Source organism: Falco biarmicus, chromosome 8 (assembly GCF_023638135.1).
Source record: "Falco biarmicus isolate bFalBia1 chromosome 8, bFalBia1.pri, whole genome shotgun sequence".
NCBI classification, from domain to species: Eukaryota; Metazoa; Chordata; class Aves; order Falconiformes; family Falconidae; genus Falco; species Falco biarmicus.
In genome coordinates this window covers 12,202,994-12,229,623 of record NC_079295.1, presented here as the reverse complement: position 1 = coordinate 12,229,623, position 26,630 = coordinate 12,202,994, and the positions used below count along the sequence as shown (strand labels likewise).

The window sequence follows — 26,630 nt, the reverse complement described above, 5'->3', positions numbered from 1 at the left end:
CTTCACTCTTGTTGATGCATTTTACTTCTGAAGGGCCCATGGATTAATATGACCCACAGCTGGAAGGAGAACCTCCCCTTTTGTACATCCTCCTTGTCTGTGTCCTGCTTGTGACCATATGAGTCCTCTGTTCTTTTTTCCACGATGTCCCAGTTCCGGCAGAAGAGGTGGCAATTGCATCAACCCTTTCCACTCTTGTCCACAGTAGCGCATGGACTAGTGTGAGGGCACCCTGTGAAGAAGCAGGAGTTGTAGTTTTGAATCTTCTCAGGTTTAGGAGGGAGTTGATTCCTGGTCTCCCACACCCTGAGACATGTCCTCTTTCCCTACCCTTTTGGAAACTGTGATCTCCCTTGAATCTGTCACTGAATTTTGTAGAAGTTTCTGTAGAGAAGAAATCCACAGGTTCTGCGTTGCAGGTGGATCAAAAGGCTTCCCTAAAACCTTACTGCTGAGTCTTAAGTATGAGGGAAAGGTGGGAGCTCAGGTACAGCCCTGTGTTTAGCATTTCCTATTGCAGTGCTCTGCTTGGCAGAAGCAGGTTGCTGGCTTATCTTAGATATAGGTAGACCCACACCTACCTCTTTTAAGCATGCATAAACCCCTGAACCTGAGGTTTGAGTTCCACTACAAGAGTGAAGCAACTAAACTATCAGTGGTTCAGGCACTCTTTGTGCCCTGAAGAAAATGGTGAGAACTGTTCGCTTTAAACTTAAGTTCCAGGGGTGGTATTTGTGTACGTACATAGGTGCACGTAGCATACCTTCAGTCCTGGCCAGCCTCGGGGCTGTCACAGGATCTTAAACATGGATAATCGGGCTTTTGCAGCACGGTGGCACATATCGGAGTTAACAGTATTGCTGTCCATTAATAATTTTTCTTCTTTTTTGTGGATGATTGAGCCTGAATGGGTTGATACTGAGTGTTCTTTTTCCCAGGCAGAAGAAATACATGTCATTATGTTACTGGGCACTTGCTGCCATGTTGGTGCAGAAAGCAGAGGGTGCTGCTTTTAAAGACATAGATGTTGTCTTGTCATGGTGTGCTATAGAAAGAAACTTAAAACTTACCGTTATTTGCTAGGAAGAACGTTAGAGCTCTTATAGATGGAATTGTTTTGTATAAAAATTGCTTTCCAAGACGGGTGATGGCAGTTCCGACAGCATTCATGAGCCATCTTGTTTTCGGGTCACACACAGAGGTCTGGTTAGTATCTGTTACGCTGCCTGTGTTAAAGCCTTGCTTTCTGACTCAGTGTTTTGGATCTGAGAGGGATGTTTTGGAGGCTCTGGGGAAACTCATTTAAGTTGTAATTGCCTGGAGTAAGGCCAAGGACACCAGGCATGGAGTTGTTATTGAAGCTAGTAGGAAATCCAGTGGGATAGCTGCAGCTGCTAAAGGCACCCCAGGAATGTAGTGTTCATCAAACTGCTAGTTGTCATACACTGAGAATGGGCTTAAACTTATTTTCTCTGGTACTAGATGCTTAATGTTTCATAGCTCTATTCATGGCAAGAGGGCACCTTAGCCTACATGAGCTCTCCAGTCTCTAAGTTTGTATGGATCGGATGGTAGGCCAGTCATTTTTATTTGGCACTATTGTCTTTCTTTGTTTTGCAAAAACCCACCCAATCTCCCCGTCTCTGTAGCTGTCAGTAGCTGGTGTAGTCCTGAGATGATTAGGTGATAATCTGCGATGCTACAGTGACGGGTGAATAAAGCTGTCATTCCAAAGCACTGCCAAACACCCGGGTGGGAGCTAGTTCACCCACAGAAACGTGACACAACAGCACAAAATACAGGACTAACCAAGATTGCCGTGAGCAGCTTTATGTGGCCTTTATCAGGAAAAAAGGTAGCTAGCTATTTGGGGAAGGGTTTGTTTTGCTTGTTTGAATGTTACTTATTTATAGGGAAAAGAAGAAGGTGGGGAATTTTGAAGCAGGTACAATGAGAAATAAAACCACCACTGACCAAAGTGTAAGCTGGCTTGCTTTTTAATTAAAGGACTTTTAAAAATCTACACTTTCAGGTACTTCACCTGATGACTATGAGGGATACAACCGTGTCAGGATACTTCAGAGGTTTTTAATACAGTCAGTCAGCTGTATAATACATATGAGTATCAGTGCAAGTTGTGAGATGTGGTCTGTGTACAATATGTTCCTCCAAGTAATGAGTTTTGAAATTGATTTATTCTGACGGCTTGTTTCTGATCTTCATAAACACTGTAGGAAATGCCACATACATGGCCCATGTGTTAAAATGCACAGCTGCCTCATTCCTCCATCCTGCACTAACCCGCGCCCTGGCTGATTTCATCCACAGTATGACATAGTGGCTAGTGTTGCTAGCGCATGTATCCATCCTGTCTTGTCTTTTCTGTGTCTGTCTGTCTGTCCTGCAGTTTTTGTCTGTGTGTGTCTATTTGTAGATGAAGGGGCGGAGGATAAGGTGGGACTGCTACACCACTGCCCAGGCTGTGGGCCTGCTGCCGGCAGGGAGTGGCGTAAACACCTGGCCCCCTCCATTTCAGTGTCTGTGCCTGATGATGAGCCCTACAATTCGGATGAGGAGTACTATGAACACCCTTTGTTCAGCTCAGAGTGGACTGGCTCTAGTACACGCTCCAGTGCCACAGTGAAGAGCACAGAGGTCTTGTTGGGCCATGATGAAGGTGAACTGAGCATGGTCCCATTTTGTTCCTCTTCCCTTCTACCCACCTGACATCCATTCCATTATATATGTGCCTGGGATTGCTGCTTTCTGGGGAGGGAAGCCTAGTTGTGTTTTCTCCCCACATGGAAATGACGCCCCTCCAGAGTATCTCCATGTCAAAGTGAAGCTTCAGCATGAGCGATGAGTGCAACTTTGGGGTCAGTGAAACCATGGTCCGTATTTAAATCGGGGCTCTTGGTCTACTGGCCTGGCTTATAACAGAAGAAAAAGGAGCAGCTAGTTAAAAGAAGCCTAAGCTAAACTGTTCTTTGTGCCAGAGAACTGCTGCCAAGAACAGTGTGCAAAATAGGGCAAAAGATTGTTGCTGGAGGTAAGTCAGTTGATAATGCAATGGGGAAACCCCCATGTCTATCCCTAAGATAGCAGTGGCGGGTCCTTAATTCTCCAGCAGGCAAAGATAATCAGTTTTACCCCAGTATGCCCAGGTGACTTCAGGCAGTATTGGGTCATGTTTGATGTCCAGTTGTTTTGTGGATGCAACCAGTTAACATCGTGTCATTTGATTGCAAAGGAGAAGAAAAAAAAGTTACTGTGTTTCTGTATCCCCTTTTTCGATGGCCTGAGCACATCAGTATCATTTTGTCAGTGGGGGTTACGTGAAAGTGAAATGGCTTTTGGGGAATCAAGGGAGAACCTATTTCAGTGACTACCAGGAACACTGGCGTCTTCTCCAAGGCAAAATAAATCACGTTTTATCTAGCAGGATTTGACTAAGTCAATCTTGGGACACAGGAGCCGAAGTGAAAACCAGTACTGAATCCTCTAAGGGTTTGAGTCTCAGGAAGATGAAGGTGTATACCTGAAATAGCTCACTGGGTCATTCCAAAGAAACCAGCATTGTTCAGAATTAACAGGATAATATAGCCTAATACTGCAACAGCACCAGAGGAGATCAGTGCTAATAATTGAAGGTTGTTAAAGTCAGCATGTCTGCCTGAAGCTAGGGGAGGCAGAAGATCACAGGAGAGCAGCCTTACTATAGCTGGGTGCCTATAGCTGTACTTAGAGCTCCTTCATGGGCAGCTTCCTTTGCAGTCACATGCGTCTACCTCTGGTGAAAGTGTAAGATCTCAGAACATCTATGAGGAAAAGAAGTACAGAAATAAGACGGATCATCAGTGAAAAGACAGGCATTGTGAAACAAGCCTCCCCACCCTGCTGCCTGTAAGCTAGCAGTCTGTTTGGCTTAAGAGAGTCTGCTGCACAAAGGGAGCCTGTAGGATTCCATTGTTAAGTCAGGGGTAACTTTCTACTTTGGTGAGTAATTAGTTTTAATCATGCGGCATTGTGTAAAGTGTCTCAAGAAATGGAGGTGTATACTGGAAATTCTTCAGAGTAAAAGGAGAAGCTTTGCTTAAATTTTTTTTTAATTGAAAAAGATGCAAATACAAAACTAAATAAAATCAAAAAAAGAAAAGTAAAGCAAGTTACTCAAGGCAGGGCCTCTTTTAACTGGACACCTGCTGTTCTGCCAGGCTACATTTACAATCTGCCCATGTGTAAATATCCCTGTAATACTCAGGCATCGGTCCAGTTCTGATTCTGAATCTTCTGGCTTCTGTTCATTTAAGATATAGTATGTAACCTTAATTACATTTTTATATGTTATGAATAATGTGTTGTACTTCTCAGAGTGATATTTTCTCAGCCTCAGATAGTGTTTGTGTTCCTTAAATCACTCTTTAGAGGCCACAACTGAAGCGGATGGTTGATTGTCTAGCTTTTGCCAGGCCAGTCTCAGGAAAACAATCAAGCCCTGGTAAAGAGGTTTTATTTGAATAATAAGAGGCTGAATACAGCCATTTCCAGATTTGAAACGCTTTGTTCTAAGTCTTATTCAGCAAAGGCCTTAATCATGAGACACAGTTTAAACCCAGGGAGGTCACCAGGTTGACTGCAGCATGGCTGCTGGTCAGCTGCTTAAGTATGTTGCTGACTCAAAGGTTTCACACTTAATACTGACTCCTTATCAGAGGGGATACTAATAGAGCAGGGTAATATTCTGTCTGAGTGGCAACGGCCGGAGTACAGTCCAGAATGGAGACTTTTCTTCTGCTGTGGCATGAGTAAAGACTGATCTTGGTACTACTGTACTGATCCTAACAGCCCATAGGCTGAGTGACGCATTGTAGAAATTCGGGTGAACAGTTACATTGCATTCACTGGTTTCTTTAGCATAGTTGGTGATGAGGAGCTTGGGGGCTAGTGGGGAAGCTAGAAAAGAAAATTGAGGGTCCTTATGTTAAAACTGCGATTTTCATATACAGCGTTCAGCTGTCAGGCAGCCTAAGGTAGAAACTGTTTATAATGCTCAGTGTAGAAATCATGGCTGAATTCTTGTGAAACCGTTAGTTCTCAGCCATGCACAAGACTTACTGAGACTGTGGAAGTATTTTGCCAAATCCAGGATTCATGTGATAGATTGACTTGCTGGCATTTAGCAGTCAGTGTCGCCAAGGTCAGTGGGAAGAAGTTACTGCCTCATACCTTCCTCCACCTCAATTGAATGTCTTGTACTGGATTAAACGGCACATTTATCAGAAAAGTACCAGTGTACTTTGAGTTCATTGATGCATTGGTGTTGTTGGAGCCATCCATCATTCAAGACCATCTCCATTTGCAAAGAATATTTAATCCACAGTCATCTCTGGGAGAGGTATACCTGTAAAACACTTTCAGCTCTCGTCTTACAGCATAAACGTGCTTCTCTGGGGAGATGGGTTTCTTGGTTTGGTTTGGTTTTTTCCCTGAGGAAAATTCAGTTCCACAGTGACTGGATAGTAGCAGTCCTTTGACACACTTCAATTCAAAATGCTCAGAGCTGAAAGTGTTACGTAAAAGCAGTCCTATTGAGCTGTGTGCTTGGTGTTTACTGTTAGTGTTGATGTCGCCTCCTTTTTCCATCCCCAAGAAGAAGAACCAGTAGAGAGTCCGATGGCTGTGGAAGTGAAACCTGCTGCTCTTCCTGGGAAGCAACTGGGGAAAGAGCACGGGCCCACTGAGCCTTCGGACCAGGCAAAGGGCCTCTGTGAGGGCCCGTCGGATTCTGGTTTGGATGCCAAAGTGTGTTGTGAAGACAAAGTGCCAAGTGTGGCATCCAGCAGGGAGAGTGTAACCGTTGTGGCGGAAACACCCCTGAAAGACACATCCCCTTCCTCGGCTGAGGAAGGTGTGTCCTCCTTAGGTTTGCATGTCGTTTGCTGCTGATGTAATCCTCCTCCAGCTTTCTCCAGCGCTTTCCAAGGCTGCTTCATTTCCTGTTTTTCCCATTTATTAGTATGACTGCTCTTGTTATTATGCTTGAAGAGTGTGTAGCAGATAATATGGTTGCATAGGTGCTGTATGACAACATGGTTTCCCACCACTGCGGCTGATTCCTGATTTTTTTTACTTTGCCATGATAAAATGTGCTTTGCAGCTAAGCTGATTCCTCTGCGTAAACCTTTTTCCCTCATCTCAGATGTGTTTGCCAGTCACATTGCTATGTATATTTTTTTCTTTTTGGTGCAGAGATTCATCTGCTTTTCTTTCAAAAAGTAGATTTATTGACTTTGACTATGACATAAAGAGGCTTAAACTGTAGAAATGTTTTCATTAGCAGTGTGCAGGTGTTTTGTTTGGTTTTTATTTTTTGGTGTGTGCTTCAGTGCATTCTGGTTTAGCTTCCCTAAAGCTGTTGCTTCTTACATCACGTCCTTGCCATTCATTGCAGTCTACCCCTCCTCTCCTCAGTCATTGCCAGAACTCTGATTTTTTGTGTCTTACCTTATTACAAATGTTTACGCTTGCTTGAGTGCCCTTCTTTGGCAAAACCTCCATCACTTCCACTGGGATGCTTGTCTTCATAGTGAAGTTTAGCATAGGGTGTATAGGATGAAGTTCTGATCTGCTTACTGAACAAAATATTTACTGCAGTCGTCTTTCAGTATGGAAGAATTAGGCTTCAGGATTTTCCTTTTAATGGTATTTCTCTTCAGCTAGTGCAACAAGGTGTAAAGGCACATTGTGTGGAGCAGTGATGTACCCATCTGCTACCTGACTAAGAAATGCTGCATTTGGGAGACTGGTGTTCTAGCTGGCCCAGCTAAAGAGTATTAAATTCCTTTGGCAGTCAGAATATGTTTTGGTGCCATTGAGATTGTTCATTTGCACTACAGTAAGAGGTACAGTAGGATACATAAAGAAAGTCAGTATCTAGCTATTTAATTTCTGTGAAACGAGAATGACATCAGCTCAATGGCCATATTTTTATACCTCATAGAGTTTGCAAGGAAGTCACTAAAAGTAAAAACATAAAGAAGTAAAATTGCTGTAGTTGTAGACCTCTGTTTTTTCTACCTGTAGAGTTTAGAATGGCCGTTGCTTTTTTTGACTAAATGTTAACATATGCAAGTACTTAAAGAATGACCAATACTTTGATGCTAATTGTTCTAAAAAGTACAGATTCATCAGAGCAAAAAGGTGGCTTCATGGACAGATATGAGGGGATTCAGTTGGCCCAGTACTTGTTGTAAAAAGCTTTAGAAAAAACTCATAAAACTTTTTTTGCGCATTGCTGCAAGAAAGCTCTGCCACACTCTGCAGTATATCTCTTCATATTTTCCATGATAGGAATATTTCCATATAATAGAAATCATTATTTTATTTTTAAAAGAACGAGCTATTAATAATTAACAGAACAGGTATTAAAAAAAAATCGTAACTTGGTATTACTCCCTAAAAGCGTAGTGGCAGACATTGAGAGTAGCATTTTTAGCTTCAAATTGACTTAATTAGGGCCTGATCGACAGTCATTGAAACATGCCAGCTATTCTTTGACTTCATTTACAGCTGAAGGTGGCTGGCCATTTTGAAGACCAGACCTTCAGGATCTGGAACTATTGATAGCTCTGTTGCTGATTTTACACATACTGGTTTTGTGACAGCAGTGAGATTTCTCTCATTTGCCAAAGAGTGAATGTCAAAAATCGGTACAATTGGAAAAAAACAGCCTCTTCTAACAGTTGTGAAACCTTTTGTATGTGTTATTTCTTTAGTTTAGGCTGTATGTAGAAGAAAAAAGAAAAAAAAGATACAGAAATGTATCATAACTATGTATGTTTAAATGTCAGCAACGCACAACTGACTGGACTTACAGGCAGACTTTACTAACACAAAACTAACCTAAGTTACAGAGTTCAGCAAAGCATACCAATGAAGTGAGGATTACTTGTGGTTTTGCTCTTGTATATAAACCATGAAGATGAAGAATTCATACTAAATCATCTCATTTCAGTGGTCACATATTTATATGTGTACAACTCACATTTCCACTGTAAAACCTCATATATTGAAACTAGGATTTAACACTTTAAAGCAGATTTCTAGGTGGATGGCCTTGCTGCATGTTTGCATCTCTCTCCCCCTCCTTTCCATCATTCATACCAAGACGATGTTGTAAGCCACATGACTGCCTGCCTGTAAGTGCTTTAAATAATTTTGTTATAAAACCCAAACAAACTACTTCAGATTTACTTGCAGCCGCGAAGATGGAATTCCGCATCCAGGAGGGCGCACGCCCTTTCGCAGCAGAACCATTAGACACAAAGCAACATGAATCTGGCAAAGACAGTAAGACTGGTGAGCAACCTAAACATGATGCCTTAGTTCCACAGCCAGCAAAAACAGAGGCTATAGACAAAAAGGATTCGCAGAGCAAAGACAAAGAAAAAATGCCTACACCTCTATCAGAACAGGTCTTAGAAACTGATTCACAAAAGAAAGGGGAAGCCAGTTTGGCAGAACCTGCGGTCAAGCCTCCTCCTCAGGAACAGAAGGACTTCTCATCTGAACTGCCTAAAGGGAGCAAAACAGATGAAAGGACTGCAGATGTGCCCTCATCATCCAACCAGGTTATGTCTATGAAATTTAAAGATGACCTTAAAGATGTCCAAGATCTTGCTGTCAGCCATGGTGAAAGTTCTCGATTGCTATCAGAACCCAAGGCAGAAGCAGCCAAATGTGAACTTCCTTCAGGCCCAGCTCCTGCTGTCCCCCAGGAGCTTCCACTCAAAGGCAGTTCCAAAACAAAATGGGAAACCACCGACCAACTGTTTGCCAAAGATGTCACTAAAGATGAACAGATCCACAGAGACAGGACGCTAGCTCTGCAAGAAGTCTCAGCAGTAACTGTAGATGGCCTGAAAACACCAAGCACGCAGAAAATCCCTGTGTGGGGGGAGGAAAAGGACCTGACCAAGGATGAGAGTGATGAGGAAGAAAGGTATGACTTCTATGATAAAGGGGAGGCTCGAATATTAGATGATGGTAAATTTACCACAGAGCCTGAAGTTAAGACACTTTCCCTAGACAAAGCAGACTTTCAAAAGGATGATGAAGCTAAGAGGTCACCTGATCTTCTCAAAGCAGAAAAAGAAATGGACCAAAGTGGGCTCCCAGCAATGGTAGACATGAAGAAGGAGGTGCAGCCAAGCACACAGCCACCCCCAGCCAAGTTAGGCCATGAACTGAGCCCCGAGAAAACGGTAGAGTACCCTGATACCACTCAGTTATCCAGAATAACAGAGAAAACCCCTGCAGCACCAAGTTTAACCACTGACAAGACTCCTACTCTAGAAGCTTCTCAAGAGAAAGATGTTAAAAAAGATACCAAGGAGGATAAGACAAGTGTTGCAGCTCCTCATCAAATGAAAGAAGAGGAGGATCGATCGGGAATGTCGAAGTATTTTGAAACCTCTGCTCTGAAAGAGGAAGCCTTCAAAGCCGAGGCTCTGAAACAAGGCAGTGATTACTATGAGCTAAGTGACACTAAAGAGACTGTGTATGAGCCTTATCAGACAGATCGCCTAATACCTGAAGACAAAGAGGAAGAGGAGGAAGAATTACAGGCAGAACTGGATCAACAGCAGAATGTGCCTGCTCACGAAATAGGTTACAGTACCCTGGCTCAGAGCTTCACACCAGACAAATCTGAAGAACCGAGTTCCCCAACAGAAAGAATGTTCACAATTGACCCCAAAGTCTATGGGGATAAGAGAGAACTCCACAGTAAAAATAAAGATGACCTGACTCTGAGCAGGAGCCTGGGACTTGGGGGCAGATCTGCAATTGAACAGAGAAGTATGTCTATTAACTTACCCATGTCCTGCCTGGATTCAATAGCTCTAGGATTTAGCTTTGGTCGTGCGCATGATCTTTCTCCCCTGGCTTCGGATATTCTAACTAACACTAGTGGAAGTATGGATGAAGGTGATGACTACTTGCCAGCAACCACACCAGCACTGGAGAAGGCCCCCTGCTTCCCCATTGATAGTAGAGAGGAAGATGAACACATCGAAGAAGAAAAAGCAACGGTGGAAGAAAAAGTCCAGCCTGAGACCTTAGCCGAATCACCTTTCCTTGCCAAAGATTATTACAAAAATGGGGCTGTCCTGGCTCCTGACCTGCCTGAAATGTTAGACTTGGCAGGGACAAGATCTAGATTAGCCTCCGTGAGTGCAGATGCTGAGGTGGCGCAAAAGAAGTCACTTCCTTCTGACACTGTTGTGGAAGACAGCAGTGCAGCCCTGCCACCTGTGACAGATGAAAACCACGTAACTCCAAAAGCTGAAAGTCAGCTAGAAGACTTGGGCTACTGTGTGTTCAATAAGTACACCGTCCCACTCCCTTCTCCAGTTCAGGACAGTGAGAATTTAACGAGCGACACCTGTCCCTTTTACGAAGGCACAGATGAAAAACTGAGACGTGGCCTAGCTCCTGACCTGTCTTTAATAGAAGTAAAGCTGGCAGCAGCTGAAAAATCGAAAGAATTCCTCAGTGAAAAAGACTTAGGTCAGCATGTCACTGGTGAGTCTGTTCTGGCAAGGGACCTTGAGCAGGAGAAAAAAGAGAAGCTGGATACTGTGCTAGAAAAAAGTGAAGATCAAGTTGACTCTAAAGAGGTCTATCCCGTTAAAGGTGCAGAGCCAGAGAAGACAAGACCTGAGGCAATCTTAGAAACGAAAGAAGAAAGTATGGCTGATAAAGTTCACGTAACTGATGATACCAGGTATGACAGAATATCAGCTTCTGAGTTAGCAATAGAGAAGGATGCTGCTGCTTTGTTGATGGAGAAGGAGGAGAAGTCTCTTAGTGTTGTTCCTGAAATAGCTGAGGTAGAAGCTCCAATTAGACCTGATTACAATGCCATAAAGCACGATTTGGAAGTGGCTGCAAGGAGAGCTGACCAAGAATATCAGAGTCAGTTAGAGACTAAGATCAGTGAGGTGGTTTCTCTCCCTTCAGGGAAGGACAAAGCCTCTGTTAAAAGAGCAGAGCCTGAACCCAAAGACATTCAAGAGAAAGATCAGACCATCCTATCCAGAGAAGCAAAGGATGCAGATGTACTTTCCAAGACCGAGCCTAGTTATGTGAAGGACAGCACCAAACTGTTGGAAACAGAAATTAAGGAAAAAGTAACTAAGCCCGATCTGGTACATCAAGAGGCAGTTGATAAAGAGGAATCTTACGAGTCTAGTGGAGAGCATGATCAAGCCCAAGAAGGTTCGAATGGTGAATCCTTGAAACCAGAGGATATCAAAGCAGAACCTCCAAAACCTCCCATGTCTGGGGAAGAGACGCCTGCACAGTTACCAGCAAAGGAGCCTTCTGTGGAGCTTCTTCCAAAAACTGAGCCTCTCCAGGAAGAGCCTGCTGAGATTCAGATGGAGACCATACCACAGCCTGCGGAAGGAATTGAAAAGATTCCTGATACAGCTGTGAAACCTACGGAAGTCCAAAAGCTCCTGCCATGTGAAGTGACAGCTGGGGCCACAAAAGGGGAAGAACATGAAGAAGAAGTAGAAGTAGAGCAAAAAGAAAAAGAAGAGGATAAACAGCATCTTGTGTCAGAAATGCCCCCAGAAATAGACTTTGGGAAACCTTCTGCTGGAGAAATGCTAGCCAAGGGTAGCCCAGAAGCACTGCCTGAACTGAAAGGCATTATTGAATCCGTGGTGACAGTAGAGGATGACTTTATCACAGTGGTGCAGACAACAGTTGATGAGGGTGAATCTGCTTCTCACAGTGTGCGCTTTGCTGCTACTCAGCAGGAAGATATCGAGGCAGGGGACTCCCAGGCTGAAGAGGAGCTGGAAGTTGAGGAAATGGTTGACATTCAAGCTGAGCCCAAGGAGGGCTCCCCAGAAGCTCCTGCTTCACCCCAGAGAGAAGAAATCCTGCTCACCGACTACAAGACAGAGACGTGTGATGATTACAAAGATGAAACAACAATCGATGACTCCATCATGGATACAGACAGTCTCTGGGCAGATACTCAAGGTGTGCATTATCCTTTCTGTTTTGTCTGTTAAATATTTTTTCTTCCAATTCATAATGATCAAAAAGCAAAATTATTATAGTGGTAATAGTAATCTCAGCATGTTTCAGAAAAATGGTAAAATAGTCTGCCTTTTTTTAATAATCCGTCTGCTCTGTCTTCAACTATTTTTCCCTGCTCCACCACAGTATTGTTAACATTTGTTACTAATCTTTTGTTTGTTGTTATAATTTGCTCTGATCCTACAGATGATGATAGGAGCATCATGACTGAACAGTTAGAGACTGTTCCTAAAGAGGAGAAGGCAGAGAGAGAATTGCGAAGATCATCTCTCGATAAGCATAAAAAAGAGAAACCTTTTAAAACTGGGAGAGGCAGGATTTCTACTCCTGAAAGGAAAATAGCTAAAAAGGAACCTAGCACACTCTCCAGAGATGAAGTGAGAAGGAAAAAAGGTTCATTTAACACTCCCTATTACAATTTTTTTTTCTGTTATTAATTTTTTTAATTATTTTTTACTATTGTACGATACTATCCAATTACTCTATTGCAGATGATGTGCACCTTAACAGTATTTACAGTAGTGCTTTATAATGAGACATTCCACAACTATATGAAAAGCCATGTGCAAGGCTCACTGCTCCACCGGTCCCGTTTCATTGTAGGCGTCCCCACTGATCGCTGGGTAACACATCTGAGGTCAATGCACCAGTGCTGCCCCTCTTCCAACTTTGGATTTGTTCATCCCAGTAGAAGCGGCGCATCGGGTTGGAGTTGTGGAGCAGTGGGCCTGCCACTTGATGTATTGTCATATGAAACTGTTTGCTGGGTTTTTTTCCTGATTCTATGTTTTTGTGTTTTTTTTGTCCATAGCAGTGTATAAGAAAGCTGAACTTGCTAAAAAAACTGAAGTTCAGGCCCACTCTCCCTCCAGGAAAATCATTTTAAAACCTGCTATCAAATATACTAGACCAACTCATCTCTCCTGTGTTAAACGGAAGCAGACAGGTGACTGCGTTCTGTTCAGTTATGCAATGTGGCTGGCAAACATAGACATTTTTTTTTTTTGTAAATCTCATGGCTATAGCAGCTTCTCTATTTTTTTTTTTCCTCCAAGAGTATCAGTCTTCACAAATAGTATTGCTTTTGTAGTGGTTTGTATCATCTTTCTTTTCTTTCTTTCTTTCCTGGTATTTTTTTGTTTATTTAATGGAGGCCATGATCATGTATGCTTGTCATTGCTTGGACCTCCCAAGTGCTGTGGTTGTACCTTGGCATCGTGCTTATAGTGTGGTGTTGTAGGAATCTTTACTCATCTTTTTGTTCTTTTTTCTTTCTTTCTTTTTAATTACCCATGTTTTGTTTTTTTTTTCTGGTGGGAAAATGTTGACAGCTTAAACCATGGTATGCATTTCCATTATTTTGCTTTTTTACTCTCATGCATAATAAGAAGTGTTTCAGACTTATACTTTGTTGATTGATGTTATCTGCATTGACGCTTCCCAATCTGTTACTGATGTTTATGCTGTACAGTCAAAATCCACAGGGGGAATCCAGCCACAGGCAGCATGAAGCTGAGAGAGAAGAAATCTGAGCTCACACTACGAATGCATTGCAAGCAAAAATCTTAATATTCAGTAGCGGAAGATGAAAGGATGAAACAAATTATTCCTGTTACATCTTGATAAGTGTATCATTATTTAAGGACCAAAAAGAACACTTCCAGCATTTTCATCATACTATTCATTGTTACTGTGAGTTCAGGGTGGAAAGATGAACATCTTCTCTGGTGATCTTAAAAAAAAAATTTTTGCTAAGAGAGGTCAGGTTTTCTGTCATATAATGTAGCCGCATAGTGTAGCGCAGTTGTTCATCAGTAAAACTCAGGCTATTAAGAGAAGAACCATGCACCGCAGTGCAAAACTGCATAGGCCTCTTCTCATGGCTCAGAAATTAAGAACAGGATTTATTATCCATCCTGTAGTTAAACAGTGCAATACCAAAAGTGTTCCTAAAAAGCCATTCCCATCCAGTTTTGCACCAATGAGTCACTCCTGTTCTAAATTCAGACCAGTCTTGGTATGGATGTGTGACTACTGAAAAATACAGTAAGAGGATAGTTAAGCGAGGGTAGCTTTAATGTCATGCCTCAACTGTATGAAGTGCGTATTGTTTCCTAGTTGCATTCCATCAGCACAACAGAAGTAAATACTCAGTCCCATCCCCTTGATCCTGTGAGGGAATCTGGTCCTTTTACTTCCGCCGTCACGAGGAACGGAGCCAGGCAAGGAAAGGCTGATCCAGGCGCTCTGTGTGGCAGGGACGGCTCGTCCGCAGTTTGCAGTTTCTCTGTGCTAACTTGCACTCTGGACCAGAACAACTCAGGAGTGAGGAGTATTAAAAAAGGATTAAAACAACTCTTGCTACCTCTTGCTCTTTGCTGAAGCGCAGCTGGATCGGCTCAGAAGTTATGACCCATCATTGCCATATTGTTTCAGAAGACCCAGGGGGTTCAATGAGCAGTGGAAAGGGGGGTGGGCGGGGAAGTGTCAGGTTTGTAGTGCTCTCAACTTCATTGCACTTCTACAGCCATGTGGTCAGTGCTGTCTTGCCGTCAGGTACTCTACTACTAACTACTACTGACTCCTCTGAATTCTTCTGGCCCATATTGTCCTGGAGAGTCCTGAGTTGTATTTGCGTAAGGAAATCTGCCAGGTGCCTTAAATGTCTGCTGCCTGGAAACTGTCAGAGCCTTTTCTCTCTCATTCCAATACATAGTGAAGCAGATGTGTTAGTCAAAGTGAAAAATGTAATACAAAACTGACCTCCCAGGACATTTAAATCCTGAAGTGGAGAGCAACCAAAATGATGGACACAAAATGATCGTAACATTTTCAGTAATGTGGGTTGAACTTTGAGGTTTGGGCTTTAAAGCAGAGGAGCTTGAACCACACCACAAAGTGAACAAAATTATCTCGTAGAATGTTTCACCATATCAGCGTTGCTGGAAAATTCACAATAGCCTGTATTTTCTTCTACCTCACCTTTTTACACTTACTGATGGGACTTGAGTGGAGGCTGTGAGAAAGAGTCCAGTGCTATGTGATATCCTAAGAGTGTGGGCAGCCATATGTTAACCTACATATCCTTGAGCCTGAACCAGTCATCCAGTTCTTTCCAGGATCTGGAATTTAGAGGGACATTGTATGTCTCCCGTTTTCCTTTTATATAAAATATAGCACCATTTCTTGAAGCTGGATTTGACTGTCAGTGTACTTGATTTGGAATGGTCTTGTCAGCTTTAGTGATACCTGGCCAGTGGGCCCACACCAAGTCCCTTGGCAGTGTAGTCTAGACAGCTTTGAGTGTATTGCAGTGAAAACCTCCATGTTGCATTTCTTGTGGCTTTAAAACGAAACATGTCCAATCATAATGTACAAGTGTCTAAAAAAAAAAGTTAATATTTGCTCGTGTTTTCTGTGTAGTGGCCTGGGAAATGACATCTTTCCCCTATTTCCTCCCAATACCAGAAGAAAATTCCCATGTCACTGGTAAGCACTGGCAAATACTGGTAACTTACAGTGCTGTATCCACAAGAGTGGGATTGCTTTTTAAGAGACTCATCCTTGCCATTTGAAAAAGAAACTGCATGGCCAACTCTGAGGAAAGACTTGTGAAGTCTTTGCCTTGACCGGTGTAGCTCCATGAATGAAACCCCAATCTGACTGGTGTTGCGTTAGCGGCAGTGAGATGCCGCTGCATTTATGCCATCAGAGCAGTATTTATGGTGGCAAGGCCTGGGCAATTACCTGGCTATGAGCGGGAGTCGCTATGTGATACACTTCTGTTCCTTGTCTTCAATTCTGGGGTCACCCCCTGAGGTAAAACATGTCTGTTGTGTATTTAAACTGGCAGCAGAGCCTGTAGAGATCTTTTGTTCAGATGGAGAAGTGATGGTGCTTTCAGGTAAGTCAGCACAAGCAGCACGCTATTCTTTCCACTTTGTGATGGTGGCTGGTTAGGGTTCGATACCAAGGGACTGAGGGAAGATGCTATTTGTGGTTATTTAGAAAAGGTGCAAAACAGACCAAACCCAGCAGTAATGGATGTGCTAAAATGTGATGCAGGAGGGCTGTGTTGTACTTATCCCTGCTACAGATTTAGAAAAACTGAAGTATGCAGTTACATACTCCTTTACCTCTCACGAGTTTTCTCTTCTACTCCTTCAATTAAACAAAAATAAATATATTAACAGGGCAGAACTAGAGTGGGAACTGTGGCAGATAAACCAGAGGTCTCCTCACCACACCTGGGAGCTGCACAGGGAAAGGAGGAAATTAGTTGGTTCTGTCCTGTACGATGCATTGGGGTTGGTTTTACAGTTGGAAGACAGTTGGGTTTACAGCAGAAGATTGTCATCTGGGACTACTGTCCTGCTTCTGCATTTACTAAGGGCATGGCATCCTGGCATAGATGCCAAAAGAGTTCACATCTAGTTTTTGTGTGGCAGATTACATCCTAAGCAGCAGTGTTGGGGTGAAACTAATAACCTGCTTTCCAAAAAGCTGCCCCATTCCAAAGCTTCTCGTAAGGATGGGATCTTAAGTCAGAGTAAAATCTTGTTGTATCAAATAAAGGAAATAATGAATTAACGTACTTGATGTCCCAGATAGAATTTGAGTTGGTAAAGTCTTGGCTTAGTTGACCCACAGCACACTGACCTTTTGATGCAACTAGGGTGATAATTCAACAGTGAATCTCTCTCTTTCCATTAGGAATTTTAGCTAATATTTTGACAAGTGGTGATTTCAGGGGCCTCTCTTAAAATTTTCGTTTGTGGATTACTTAAAGCAGCCTGATTTTTTAGAAGACAGTCCCAAAAATCAGGTTGCTAAGGTGTTTGAGGACTGACCTTTGGAACTAAAGCCTCTTATAGTTGTCAGCTATTTCTTGAACTCTACTGTAGTTTCTAGACTTCTAGGAACATGAATACAAAATACTGATTTGTTTGGAATGTGTAGAATACTATTTTGTTACAAGTATGATGAATACAGGACATAATTTTAAGGCAGGTACATTTCTGCATACAGATCACTGAGAGTAATTCACAAAGTACTTGCTTTGCATGTAGTTCCAAGGCATTTAATTGTTCTAACAAATGTACTAAGTGGAAATGCTTATTATTATTGATTTTAACTATCAAGTCTTTCTTTGTGTCTCTCAGCAGCAGGTGGTGAAACTAACCAGGCTCCCAGTGTATTTAAACAAGCAAAGGAAAAACTCTCAGTGAGTAAAATCATCTTATTGTTCATCTTTATGATCTCTGTTTGTCCTCATTTCCTATCTTTTTGTGTTAATTCAGTAAGTGTGTGTTCCATTTAAAATTTGTGTTCCATTTAGAATTTGTTTGCCATATTCATTATTCATTTAAAAGGGTAATTAAAGCCACCTTTCCTGAACAAGCTCTGAATTACAGTCCCGGGTAGTAGATGATGACAGTTTGCAGATTCATAGGGGGTACACAGACTCCAAACTGCAAGAGTTGGATGTGTTCAGCATTTTGAGCCAGGACATCCTCTGGGATAAACTATGTACCGTGGCCTTTTCTGCAGCACCCAACTCATAGTGCCACCTTGTTCAGTTGCTGTGTAGGCAGAAACCCTCCCCCAGGACTCACTGGTCTTCTGATGCACCCCTACATAGCCGTGCATTCTGCAGGAGCCATGCCTGTGTAGAAGTTACTGGCCATTAGCATTTTCTGTGCAATTAAGTGCTTTCTGAATGGCCATTTCCTGGGCTGCCAACTTCTGTCTGTGTTTTAATGTGACAGTTAGGTGCCCTGCCTTCAGCTGCTCTGCAGCCTGTTCTGTTCCCTGTGTTTGGCTCTCCCCCGCTGAGTTTCCTTCAGCAAATGCTGCAGTGCCTCTCCGCCCTGCTCCCATGCTGATCCTATGCTCTTCCTGTCCCATCCCTCCAAAATCCCCAGGAAATCAACTTACTTTCACTATTCCCTATGCAACTGTTTCTTACATCACCCTGGCACACGCTAATTCACATCTGCAGCACAATGCTTTGTCATTGTAGCCATCATGAACAGTGAAGTTCCTTAGGATTCCTCTAAATTTCCAAAATATTCCATGGCTGATTCGTTTCCTTTGTCTAACCGGATCACCAGTTCATCGGGCAATGAAAAGGTCTGCCTCATAAAGTGCTATGCATTATTTATGAATCATAAGAAATCATTAATGATAACAGCATAACTGATTGGAGAGTTTGGAGGAGCTGTGAAATTCAGAGTTGAAAATCAGCCGTGGATTCTGGGATTTCCTGTGTTTTTTCAGGTCTGATCGATTTCAGCTCATAGCTGGAAGACTGCTAGAGCTTCTTTACTAGTACAGTAAGAAATATCTGGACAGGTTTCTGGGCTGAGTCAACAGTATGGTTTATTACTGTCTTTTCTCGAGGGATGATCAGCACTTAGCACAAGAGGAGTCAATACTAGCCTATTTTCAGAGTCATCTGTGTTCATGCAGTACTCTAAGTACAAGCAATGCAAAGTCATTCTCTGAAATGGTCTGCTTTCTACACACCTTTCTTATTCCTGTCCTTTACATTATAGCAAAGATCAGAAGTCTGTCCCCTGCTTACTTTCTCTCCCTGCTGCCTTGCTTCTCTGACTGCCACACTCACGCAAATCTTGGACATTTTCTCTTCTTTGCCTTGGCTTCACCAGTGCTTTTATAAAGACCTCTGCCTTTTTGTTGTTGTTTCTGCCTGATTTTCAGCTTTTATGTCCTTCAAGTGCAGTCTTTTCCTCTCCACTGGTAATGTGAGATCATCCAAACTGGTCAGTTTTGTTACCCATCTTCAAACTACAGTTTACATACTGCTTTGCAGAACAAGTTCAGGAAAGGCTAAGCAGTTCCATCTGCTGGAAGGATCTGTGTACCTGTGGTAGCGAGATGATAAAAACATTGCTTATGTTAGGAATACCTCTGAAATAAAGTGAGGTTACTGCATCCCAAGTTCAGCAATCCTTGAGTCTTAGTCACGGTTATGTAGATCTTTGTGCTGTGGACAGCTGGCACTTCCAGCAACGTGAATTATAACAGTCAAAGGTAATGTATTGCTAACAGAGAATAAGAATGTTTTTCTAGGTAAACCACAGGCAGAGATTGAGGCGTTTGGTTTCTTTGGTTGCTTTACCAGCCTCAGGCATGTCACTGAAATCTGGTTGGACCAAGATTCTGCTGCTTTTACTGATACTAAAAAGTGCTTGCTCCCTAAATAACGCTGAAGGGATCTAGACTGTGATAATCTCAGAGCAGTGCATTAGCTCAAGGTCATGCATTTTCCCCAGCTGTTCCACTGAAAGATCTCAGTCTCGTCCATCTTTAGCATCCCCATTAGATGCACGTATTCACCGAGGACGCTATGCAACACGAGTAAAAAGGACAAGTGTCTACATTGTGCTTAGAATCTTAATCTGTAAAGAGTTTTCCAGTTGTCTTGGAGGAATCGTTTTGTATGACCCACAAGTTGGAAAAGATGAAAACCACTGAATGAACATTTGGGCCTCAGACTGTGCATGCTTAGTTATATCTCAAGTTCAGAAAACCAGGTGGAATGTGTTCACAGAATATCTGCTCCTTGGAGCCACCCAACATAGATACCCTGCTTCCACAGAGTTTAAGCATCAGTAAACACCTTAGTGGATTTGTAAATAATGGCCCAAAGCTTCAAAAGGGGCCCATAAACTGAACTATGACAAATCAGTCAAAGTCTGGAGGAGCCTTTGGTGTGACAGAAACACATGTTGTGCAGTTTCTATGTAAATTCAGTGATTTTTTTGTTTATTCTCAGACAGTGAAATAAGTATTAATAGAAAGAGTCATAAATGTGTTGCAAAATTCATTCTAGGAAGATGTTCTTGCACTTCCATCCTTTGAATTAATTTCTTGTCTTGCTACTCGATATGGATGATGATATCCAGTAGAAGTCCTCTGAGCTGTGTTGTAGGGCTGGGATTGTTTGTTACACAGTTCTGCAACTCTTAATCGTATTGATGATGTCACGAGTGATGTTCAGCACACCAGCCTCAGTTTTCTATAGGCGGGGTACGTAGCCTAAGCCAGATCCTAGACAATCCATTCTCTTCTCATTTTCTAATAAAGACAACTTAAGAAATAACTTATACACCTTTTCTGAACATTGAGAAGGTCTAGGTGACTGACTTAGATCAAATGCCAAATTTTTCATTGCTAAAGTTCTGTATCAAATCCCATAATTACAGGCCCATTGGGATTGCTCTGATGTATGAATACAGAGAGAATCAGGATCAAATTGCCAAGATAACAGCCCTGCAGTTGTTCTTTGTTTTATCAGTTATACCTGTGGGAGAAAAAAAAAAAATGTCACTGAAGCAAGTAGCCTGGTTCTCTTTCAAGGAAATTCTTTTTTTCAAAGCAGTTAGGCGCTCTTAAGGTTCAACGAAGAATTTTCAATCTCCCCTATTTGTGTTTTGATTGTTCTTTCAAGGGGATATATCATTATTCAGAATCAGAGAAGTATCTGATCACAATGACATGTCAGCTTTTCAACCATATACGGGTTTCTTCATCCCAGAACTCCACATTGTCAATATAAATCTATGAATTTCTGTAGAGTGACACCAAGTGCACAGAATACAGTGTTTGAGGTGCATTAGGGATTTTGTGTGTACACAGTGGCACAAGAAGCAATACTGTCTTGTCCTTCTGCCATTGTGGGAATGCTGCTGTAACTTTGCTTTTAAGATTTCCACCATTTTATTCTTGACTGTAGCCCTGGAGGGTTATATTTCAAATGCACAACTTAATTTTAAAGGACTAGGATCTCTTGGTGCTCCTGTAGTTTAGCATTTGTTTCTAATGCAGCCAGCCAGCAGTTGTACCAGTAACTGGCACCAGTTTTGTCCTATTAACACAAGAAAAAAATAGTAACTTTGCCCAGCCCCAGACAGCACAGAACGGAAACTTTCATGCATATCAGAACTGCATAGGCATCATTACCAGACACAGGAAAAGTATTAATTCATAGCTTGGCATTTTTTTTCGTCCATGTTGCATGTATTTTCCTTTTGTCCAGCTTCATGTTGTGTTTTCTTTTGTTTGTTTTCTCATGACTAGACTGCCTCTTTGTCAAAGATTCCTGCCTCAAAGTCTAGAGCAAAGTCATTGCTTCCTCCAAGACCCAGCTCTGCTTGCTCATTAACTACTAAAAGGGCCACTTTTCTCGATACAGACAGTTATTATGTACGGCCCTCCTCAGCAGGCCCAAGAGACTGCTTGCCCTACTCAAAATCAGATGCTAAGGTAAGGTAGCAGATTTGGTAGAGAGAGTTAGCTTGGAGAAATGTAGGTGAACTCCATGGATGACATTCTTTACCCACTGAATTTGAGTAATTCTCTGCGAAGCTTACGTGGGATTACTTACATCCTGATTATCAGGCTACAAGATTTGTGCTACCAAATGTATAAAAATGAAGATTTTCCATAGGAAACATAAGTGAAATAAGTTATAACTAGAGGGAAATATCTTCTTTCTATTGGTGATATGGATGCTGCTTCATTGATCGCTAAGAAGTTGCACCCATTTGCACGTGGGTAAGTGGCAAGGAACATAGTACTAATTTGCCTTCCAAGTTCAAAAAACATAATTTTCTACCAGTCAGTATTCTCTGAAAACAAATTCAGTCCCCAGTGTAGGAGAGTACAGTTCTAATCACCAGCAACAAGGGCAGAAGCCAAACACTCTGGGAACCAAATTTGGCCTATGCATGGGAACCCTGTTGAAGTTGCAGTACAAATTTAAAGAGGTGTTTGGCAGTCCACCCTAGCTTCCCCATGTTTACATTTCACTTGTGTTTCAAATCAACTTGATGCTGAGTTGATGACTAGCCCCATTTAAAAACTGTTTTGACTATTGACTTCCATTTTCTGTGTAACACTGTGCTTGGTGTGTCTTTTACTGGTTGGGCCCATCACCGTATTTGTCTTTGAAAGGGCTATATGCTTATGCAAGGCTGTCTTTGGCTGCCCATCCCGTAAGTTCAAAAATATTCTAACATACATGTCCATTGCTCTAACCATGGTAAAAGAAGGTATCTGCTGATTTCAAAAAGTAAAAAGTTGAGTATGGGAGTAAATAAGTAACCACAATTAATAGTCCTGCACTCAAAAAAAACCCAAAAAACTGTAGCTAAAAATTTTTCTCTCTCAAAAAATTACAAGTTAGTGTTTGAAAATGGTATTCTAGGCACCAGTATTGCAGTTACTTTGCAGGTAAATTCACATAGGAATTTCAAACCTGAGCTCCAGAGAATTCTTTTACTTTCAACTTGCACTTAAAAAAACCCCTTTGTTCCTTCTTAAGAACCAAATATTCAATCCACCCATATTTGGATCCAAGATTAGCTGTATCTGTCTTAAGGTAGCTCAGAAGGTGACTATTGGGTGTTTTGACACAGTAGAGAAGGACCAGGGAGCTAAGCAGAGGGCATTGGGGGGTGGCTGAATCCCCACAGGTTCCTATGTGAGTAGTAAACTGAGCCCATAGGATGAGGTATCCTCCTCTGTATATAGGTTGAGAGAAATCGCAGGCCAGAAAGGGAGTTTTGAAAACTAAACCTTCCTTTTTTTTATTTTGCTGCTATTAGGATGGAGTAAGCAAGAGTCCCGAAAAGCGTTCCTCTTTACCAAGACCTTCCTCTATCCTTCCTCCTCGAAGAGGTGTATCAGGAGACCGAGACAGAGAGGATAACTCTCTCTCCCTCACAGCTTCACTTTCCTCTTCAGTACGACGGACTACCCGTATGTTTTTTGCATATTAACCTTCTCCTACTGCTGTGCGTGTCTCCCATCCTTGTTACATTTAGCATCATGCGTCCCTACCTTTTATGCAGAGGGGTAGGTCTGGGGTTTGCTGTTGGAAATCAGAGCCCCACAGACTGATTTTGTTCAGGTAACAAGTGCTGAGCAGCAAGGGCTTGAAACGAGCGACAGGAAGCACCCCTTCCATAGCCTGCAGTGCCCAGAGCGAGGACTGCTGTTCAGGCTAATCACTGACACTAGGCAATGCCTTTGCAGGAAGCTCAAAGCCAGGTAAGATATTTAACACAGGGCATTTACAAACAGCGGGAAGAAAAATGAGACAAACCTGAAGCAGGCAATGTAAAATATTCTGACGGATCTTGGAAAAGTGAACCTAGTAATTACAGTCAGTAATTTGCTGTTTCATAGTAATGATCTCCCTGTGGTCTAATCCTAGGGTAAAAACTCTGCTGAGATGTTACCTAGTGGAATGAGTCACTAGGGGAAATTAGGATAGTAAACCAGCAAGGTCCTTTTATGTGGACCAATGTTAGCAAATCACAAGGCAAAAGAAATTACAGGACAAAGAGAATTTTACCATGTACCCCCAGAATTTTTAGCTAGATTTGCATTCATCCGAGGCCTCAGAACCTGGATGTGGCTCCCTGATTTCCAATAGGAATTCCTCTGTGTTCTCTCATTAAAAACCAATCTCAGCACTTTTTAAGACAGCTTAAGGGAACTAGATGATTAAATTTGACAAAAAAAGCCCTTTGAAAGTCTTGGGTGATGCTCCAAGGGTAAAACAGAGACCCTTTGTAAGCAGAGTGACCCCCAGCTGGCACAGCAGCCCATTCTGCTGACTAAGAGTGAGAGGCCATTGAGCATTTGCCAATGTGGTGATGGCCTGAGGAATGAAAAATAAATATACCAAAGCTGCAGGGAGCTAGGGAAAAAAAAAATCATTCCCGTTCTGTCTCGGTATAGTGAGAAGGTTCTGGTTTAGGGTTGATTTGGAAAGAAAGAAACCGTTCAGGGAAACTGGAGGTAAGTGTGGAGTATGTTCCATCTATCTAATGAGTTATGCAGAGAAAAGAGTTTCTCCTGGACCCCAGGGGCAGCAGTGAGTTGGGTTTGGTCCACCAGCATTATATAAACAGAATGATTAAGAAATACTTTAAATGAGATTTTGATTAGTCCTGCTGGTTGCTGTAGAGAGGCCCATTGGATCTATAGTTCCTGAACATTTTAAAGATGAAAACCTTTGTTCACCCCTTTGGTATCAGGATTCCCAGGTTTTGGTGGCTGGTTTGTTTTGTTTGTTCTTTCTCTCCCTGAGTATTCTCAGCAAAGCTTTAGTTCCAGCAGCATATGGAGGTATCTCAGTTTCTGTTTATTTGCGTTTTGAGAGTTACAAGCAGAACTGGCTGCGGAAAGCGCAGTGCCACTCCTAAACTGGTTCTTGTGCTCAATGAAAAGGACTGACAATGCCATAACACTGAATGGAGCTACTACAAAATGTTACAGCATTTATTTATTTTGAACTTGCGTGCATTAACTGGAATGTGACATTTAATTAAGGTTGCCTTCTGTAATTGCTTTCTTTCACTGCACTCATAAGAAATAGCAATTGAATGCGAGGGACACCTGCCCATCCACACAACAGAGCTATGACTTGTTCATCAGCCAAATGCTCACCCAGGCTTCAACTGGAGATACCAGATTACCGGCAGTGGTATGTGACCAGCAGCAGCCAGGTACTCAGAGCCTTTAGTTTCAGGATTACAATCAGAATTTTTCCCACTCTCTCGTTTAACACCCATATCCATTGAAATTGGTGACAACATTCTTACTGGCTAGTCAGGTTGTCAGATCAAGTCCCAAAGGTTAGATTCCAAGGGTGCTTCTCGTCCTTTCCCCAAAACAGAATTCAGTGTGATATTGTACATGGTTTACCAAGCTTTGCAGGAAGCATAGGTGTTACGGGAAGCACACCTGTGTTACAGAACAGAGAGCCCAGTTACCATATAGGCAATTTACCAGCTCAGTCGCACATGACAAGGTAGCTCCTGGCAGATTGATTAGTAAGACACAGAGGCAGACATCCAGTCTGCTGTTCCAGCCCTAGCATGGCTGTATTAGAGCTGCATCTCACTTGGCAGACAGGGCTGCAGTCTTGAGAGGTACAGAGGGAAGAAGACCTGTATATCTGTGGGTCTAATGCTGTGATTTTTTTCTTGCACGTAGGATCAGAACCAATTCGTAGCAGAACAGGGAAAAGCGGAACTTCTACCCCCACTACTCCTGGCTCCACTGCCATCACTCCAGGGACACCACCAAGCTACGCCTCCCGTACGCCAGGCACTCCAGGGACACCCAGCTACTCCAGAACCCCACACACTCCTGGGACCCCCAAATCTGCCATACTGGTTCCTACTGAGAAAAAAGTTGCCATAATTCGCACTCCTCCTAAATCTCCAGCCACTCCAAAGCAGCTACGAGTTATTAATCAGCCTCTACCTGACCTCAAGAACGTCAGGTCCAAAATTGGATCAACAGATAACATCAAATACCAGCCTAAAGGGGGGCAGGTAAGGATTCCACTCTTTATGTTCATCCATATGTGATTTAGTCCTATGTGTGCGCTTTTGGGATAGGTATGGGATGACAGACGTTTTGAGTTGCCTCACAAATGCTGCTTCTATTGTCCATACATATTGTTTAAATGATGTTAAATGGCGAGAGCTAGGACAATCTTCAGAAAGTATTTTGTCACCTGAAAACTAACAGTGCCTCACTGAGACCAGTTGAAAATTTTCAAACAAGAGTTTGCACTTCATGCCATAGATCTGTTTCAGCCTGAGTCTCAGCAGTTGCTGCTTTCTTAGTCTTCATCACAACCATCACAAATGAAAGAGGTTTGTTTTAATTCAAGCAAGTGTAAATTCAACTTAGATAGATGTTAGCAGGATTGCATAGCATCATGACCTTTTCCTGTGTCATTTTACGTAACACATGCATTGTGTTGGGTGATGTTACTGATGGTTGCAGCCTCCAACCTGGTAAATCTACCCCCAGTTAAAGATGATGGGAGGGGACAGACCTGTTTTTCTGTAGAGTTTGAATAAGCAGGAACAGGGCTTAAATTTTATTAAAAAAAAAAAACTAAATTGTGTATTACATAAACTGGAGAATGTACATAATATAAGAAAAAGTGTAATAAGGGAGATCAGGATTTTCTGTTCTCACTCTCTGAAAGAACAAGAATTCAGGGACATGCTGATGCAGTTAAAAGGCAAAAAAAAAAAAATACTCTTTCATACCTTGCAGAGTTTTGCAATGAAGTGCATTTTCATGAGGATTGCTTTTGGCTGAAGACTAAATATGTATGTAGGGCAACAAAATCATAGAATGGTTTGGGTTAGAGGGGACCTTAAAGGTCATCTAGTTCCAACCCCCTCCAGCGTGGCCTTGAACACTTCCAGGGATGGGGCCTCCACAGCTCCTCTGGGCAGCCTGTTCCAGTGCCTCACCACCACCACAGTGAAGAATTTCTTCCTTATAGCTGGTCTAAATCTACCCTCATTCAGTTTAAAACCATTAGCCCTTGCCCTATCATAACAACCCCCGCTAAAAAGCTTGTCCTCATCTTTCTTATGAGCCCCCTTTAAGTACTGGAAGGCTGCTAGAAGGTCTCTCCAGTGCCTTCTCTTCTCCAGGCTGAA

At 42.4% G+C, this 26,630-nt stretch overlaps 1 protein-coding gene across 40 annotated transcripts in view; it reads left to right on the top strand.

Moving 5' to 3' along the window:
- Positions 1 to 26,630, top strand: part of MAP2 (microtubule associated protein 2) — a 235,605-nt gene that overhangs the window by 189,624 nt on the left and 19,351 nt on the right. For 20 of the 40 annotated variants that reach the window (XM_056349758.1, XM_056349749.1, XM_056349773.1 and 17 more), the window contains 8 exons: positions 5,654 to 5,908; positions 8,260 to 12,057; positions 12,304 to 12,510; positions 12,929 to 13,063; positions 17,280 to 17,341; positions 21,223 to 21,408; positions 22,752 to 22,905; positions 25,153 to 25,496. In XM_056349758.1, coding sequence (XP_056205733.1) covers positions 5,654 to 5,908; positions 8,260 to 12,057; positions 12,304 to 12,510; positions 12,929 to 13,063; positions 17,280 to 17,341; positions 21,223 to 21,408; positions 22,752 to 22,905; positions 25,153 to 25,496 — 5,141 coding nt within the window. The remainder of the gene's footprint in view (positions 1 to 5,653; positions 5,909 to 8,259; positions 12,058 to 12,303; positions 12,511 to 12,928; positions 13,064 to 17,279; positions 17,342 to 21,222; positions 21,409 to 22,751; positions 22,906 to 25,152; positions 25,497 to 26,630) is intronic. The other 20 variants (XM_056349787.1, XM_056349770.1, XM_056349765.1 and 17 more) reach the window with 10 other exon arrangements.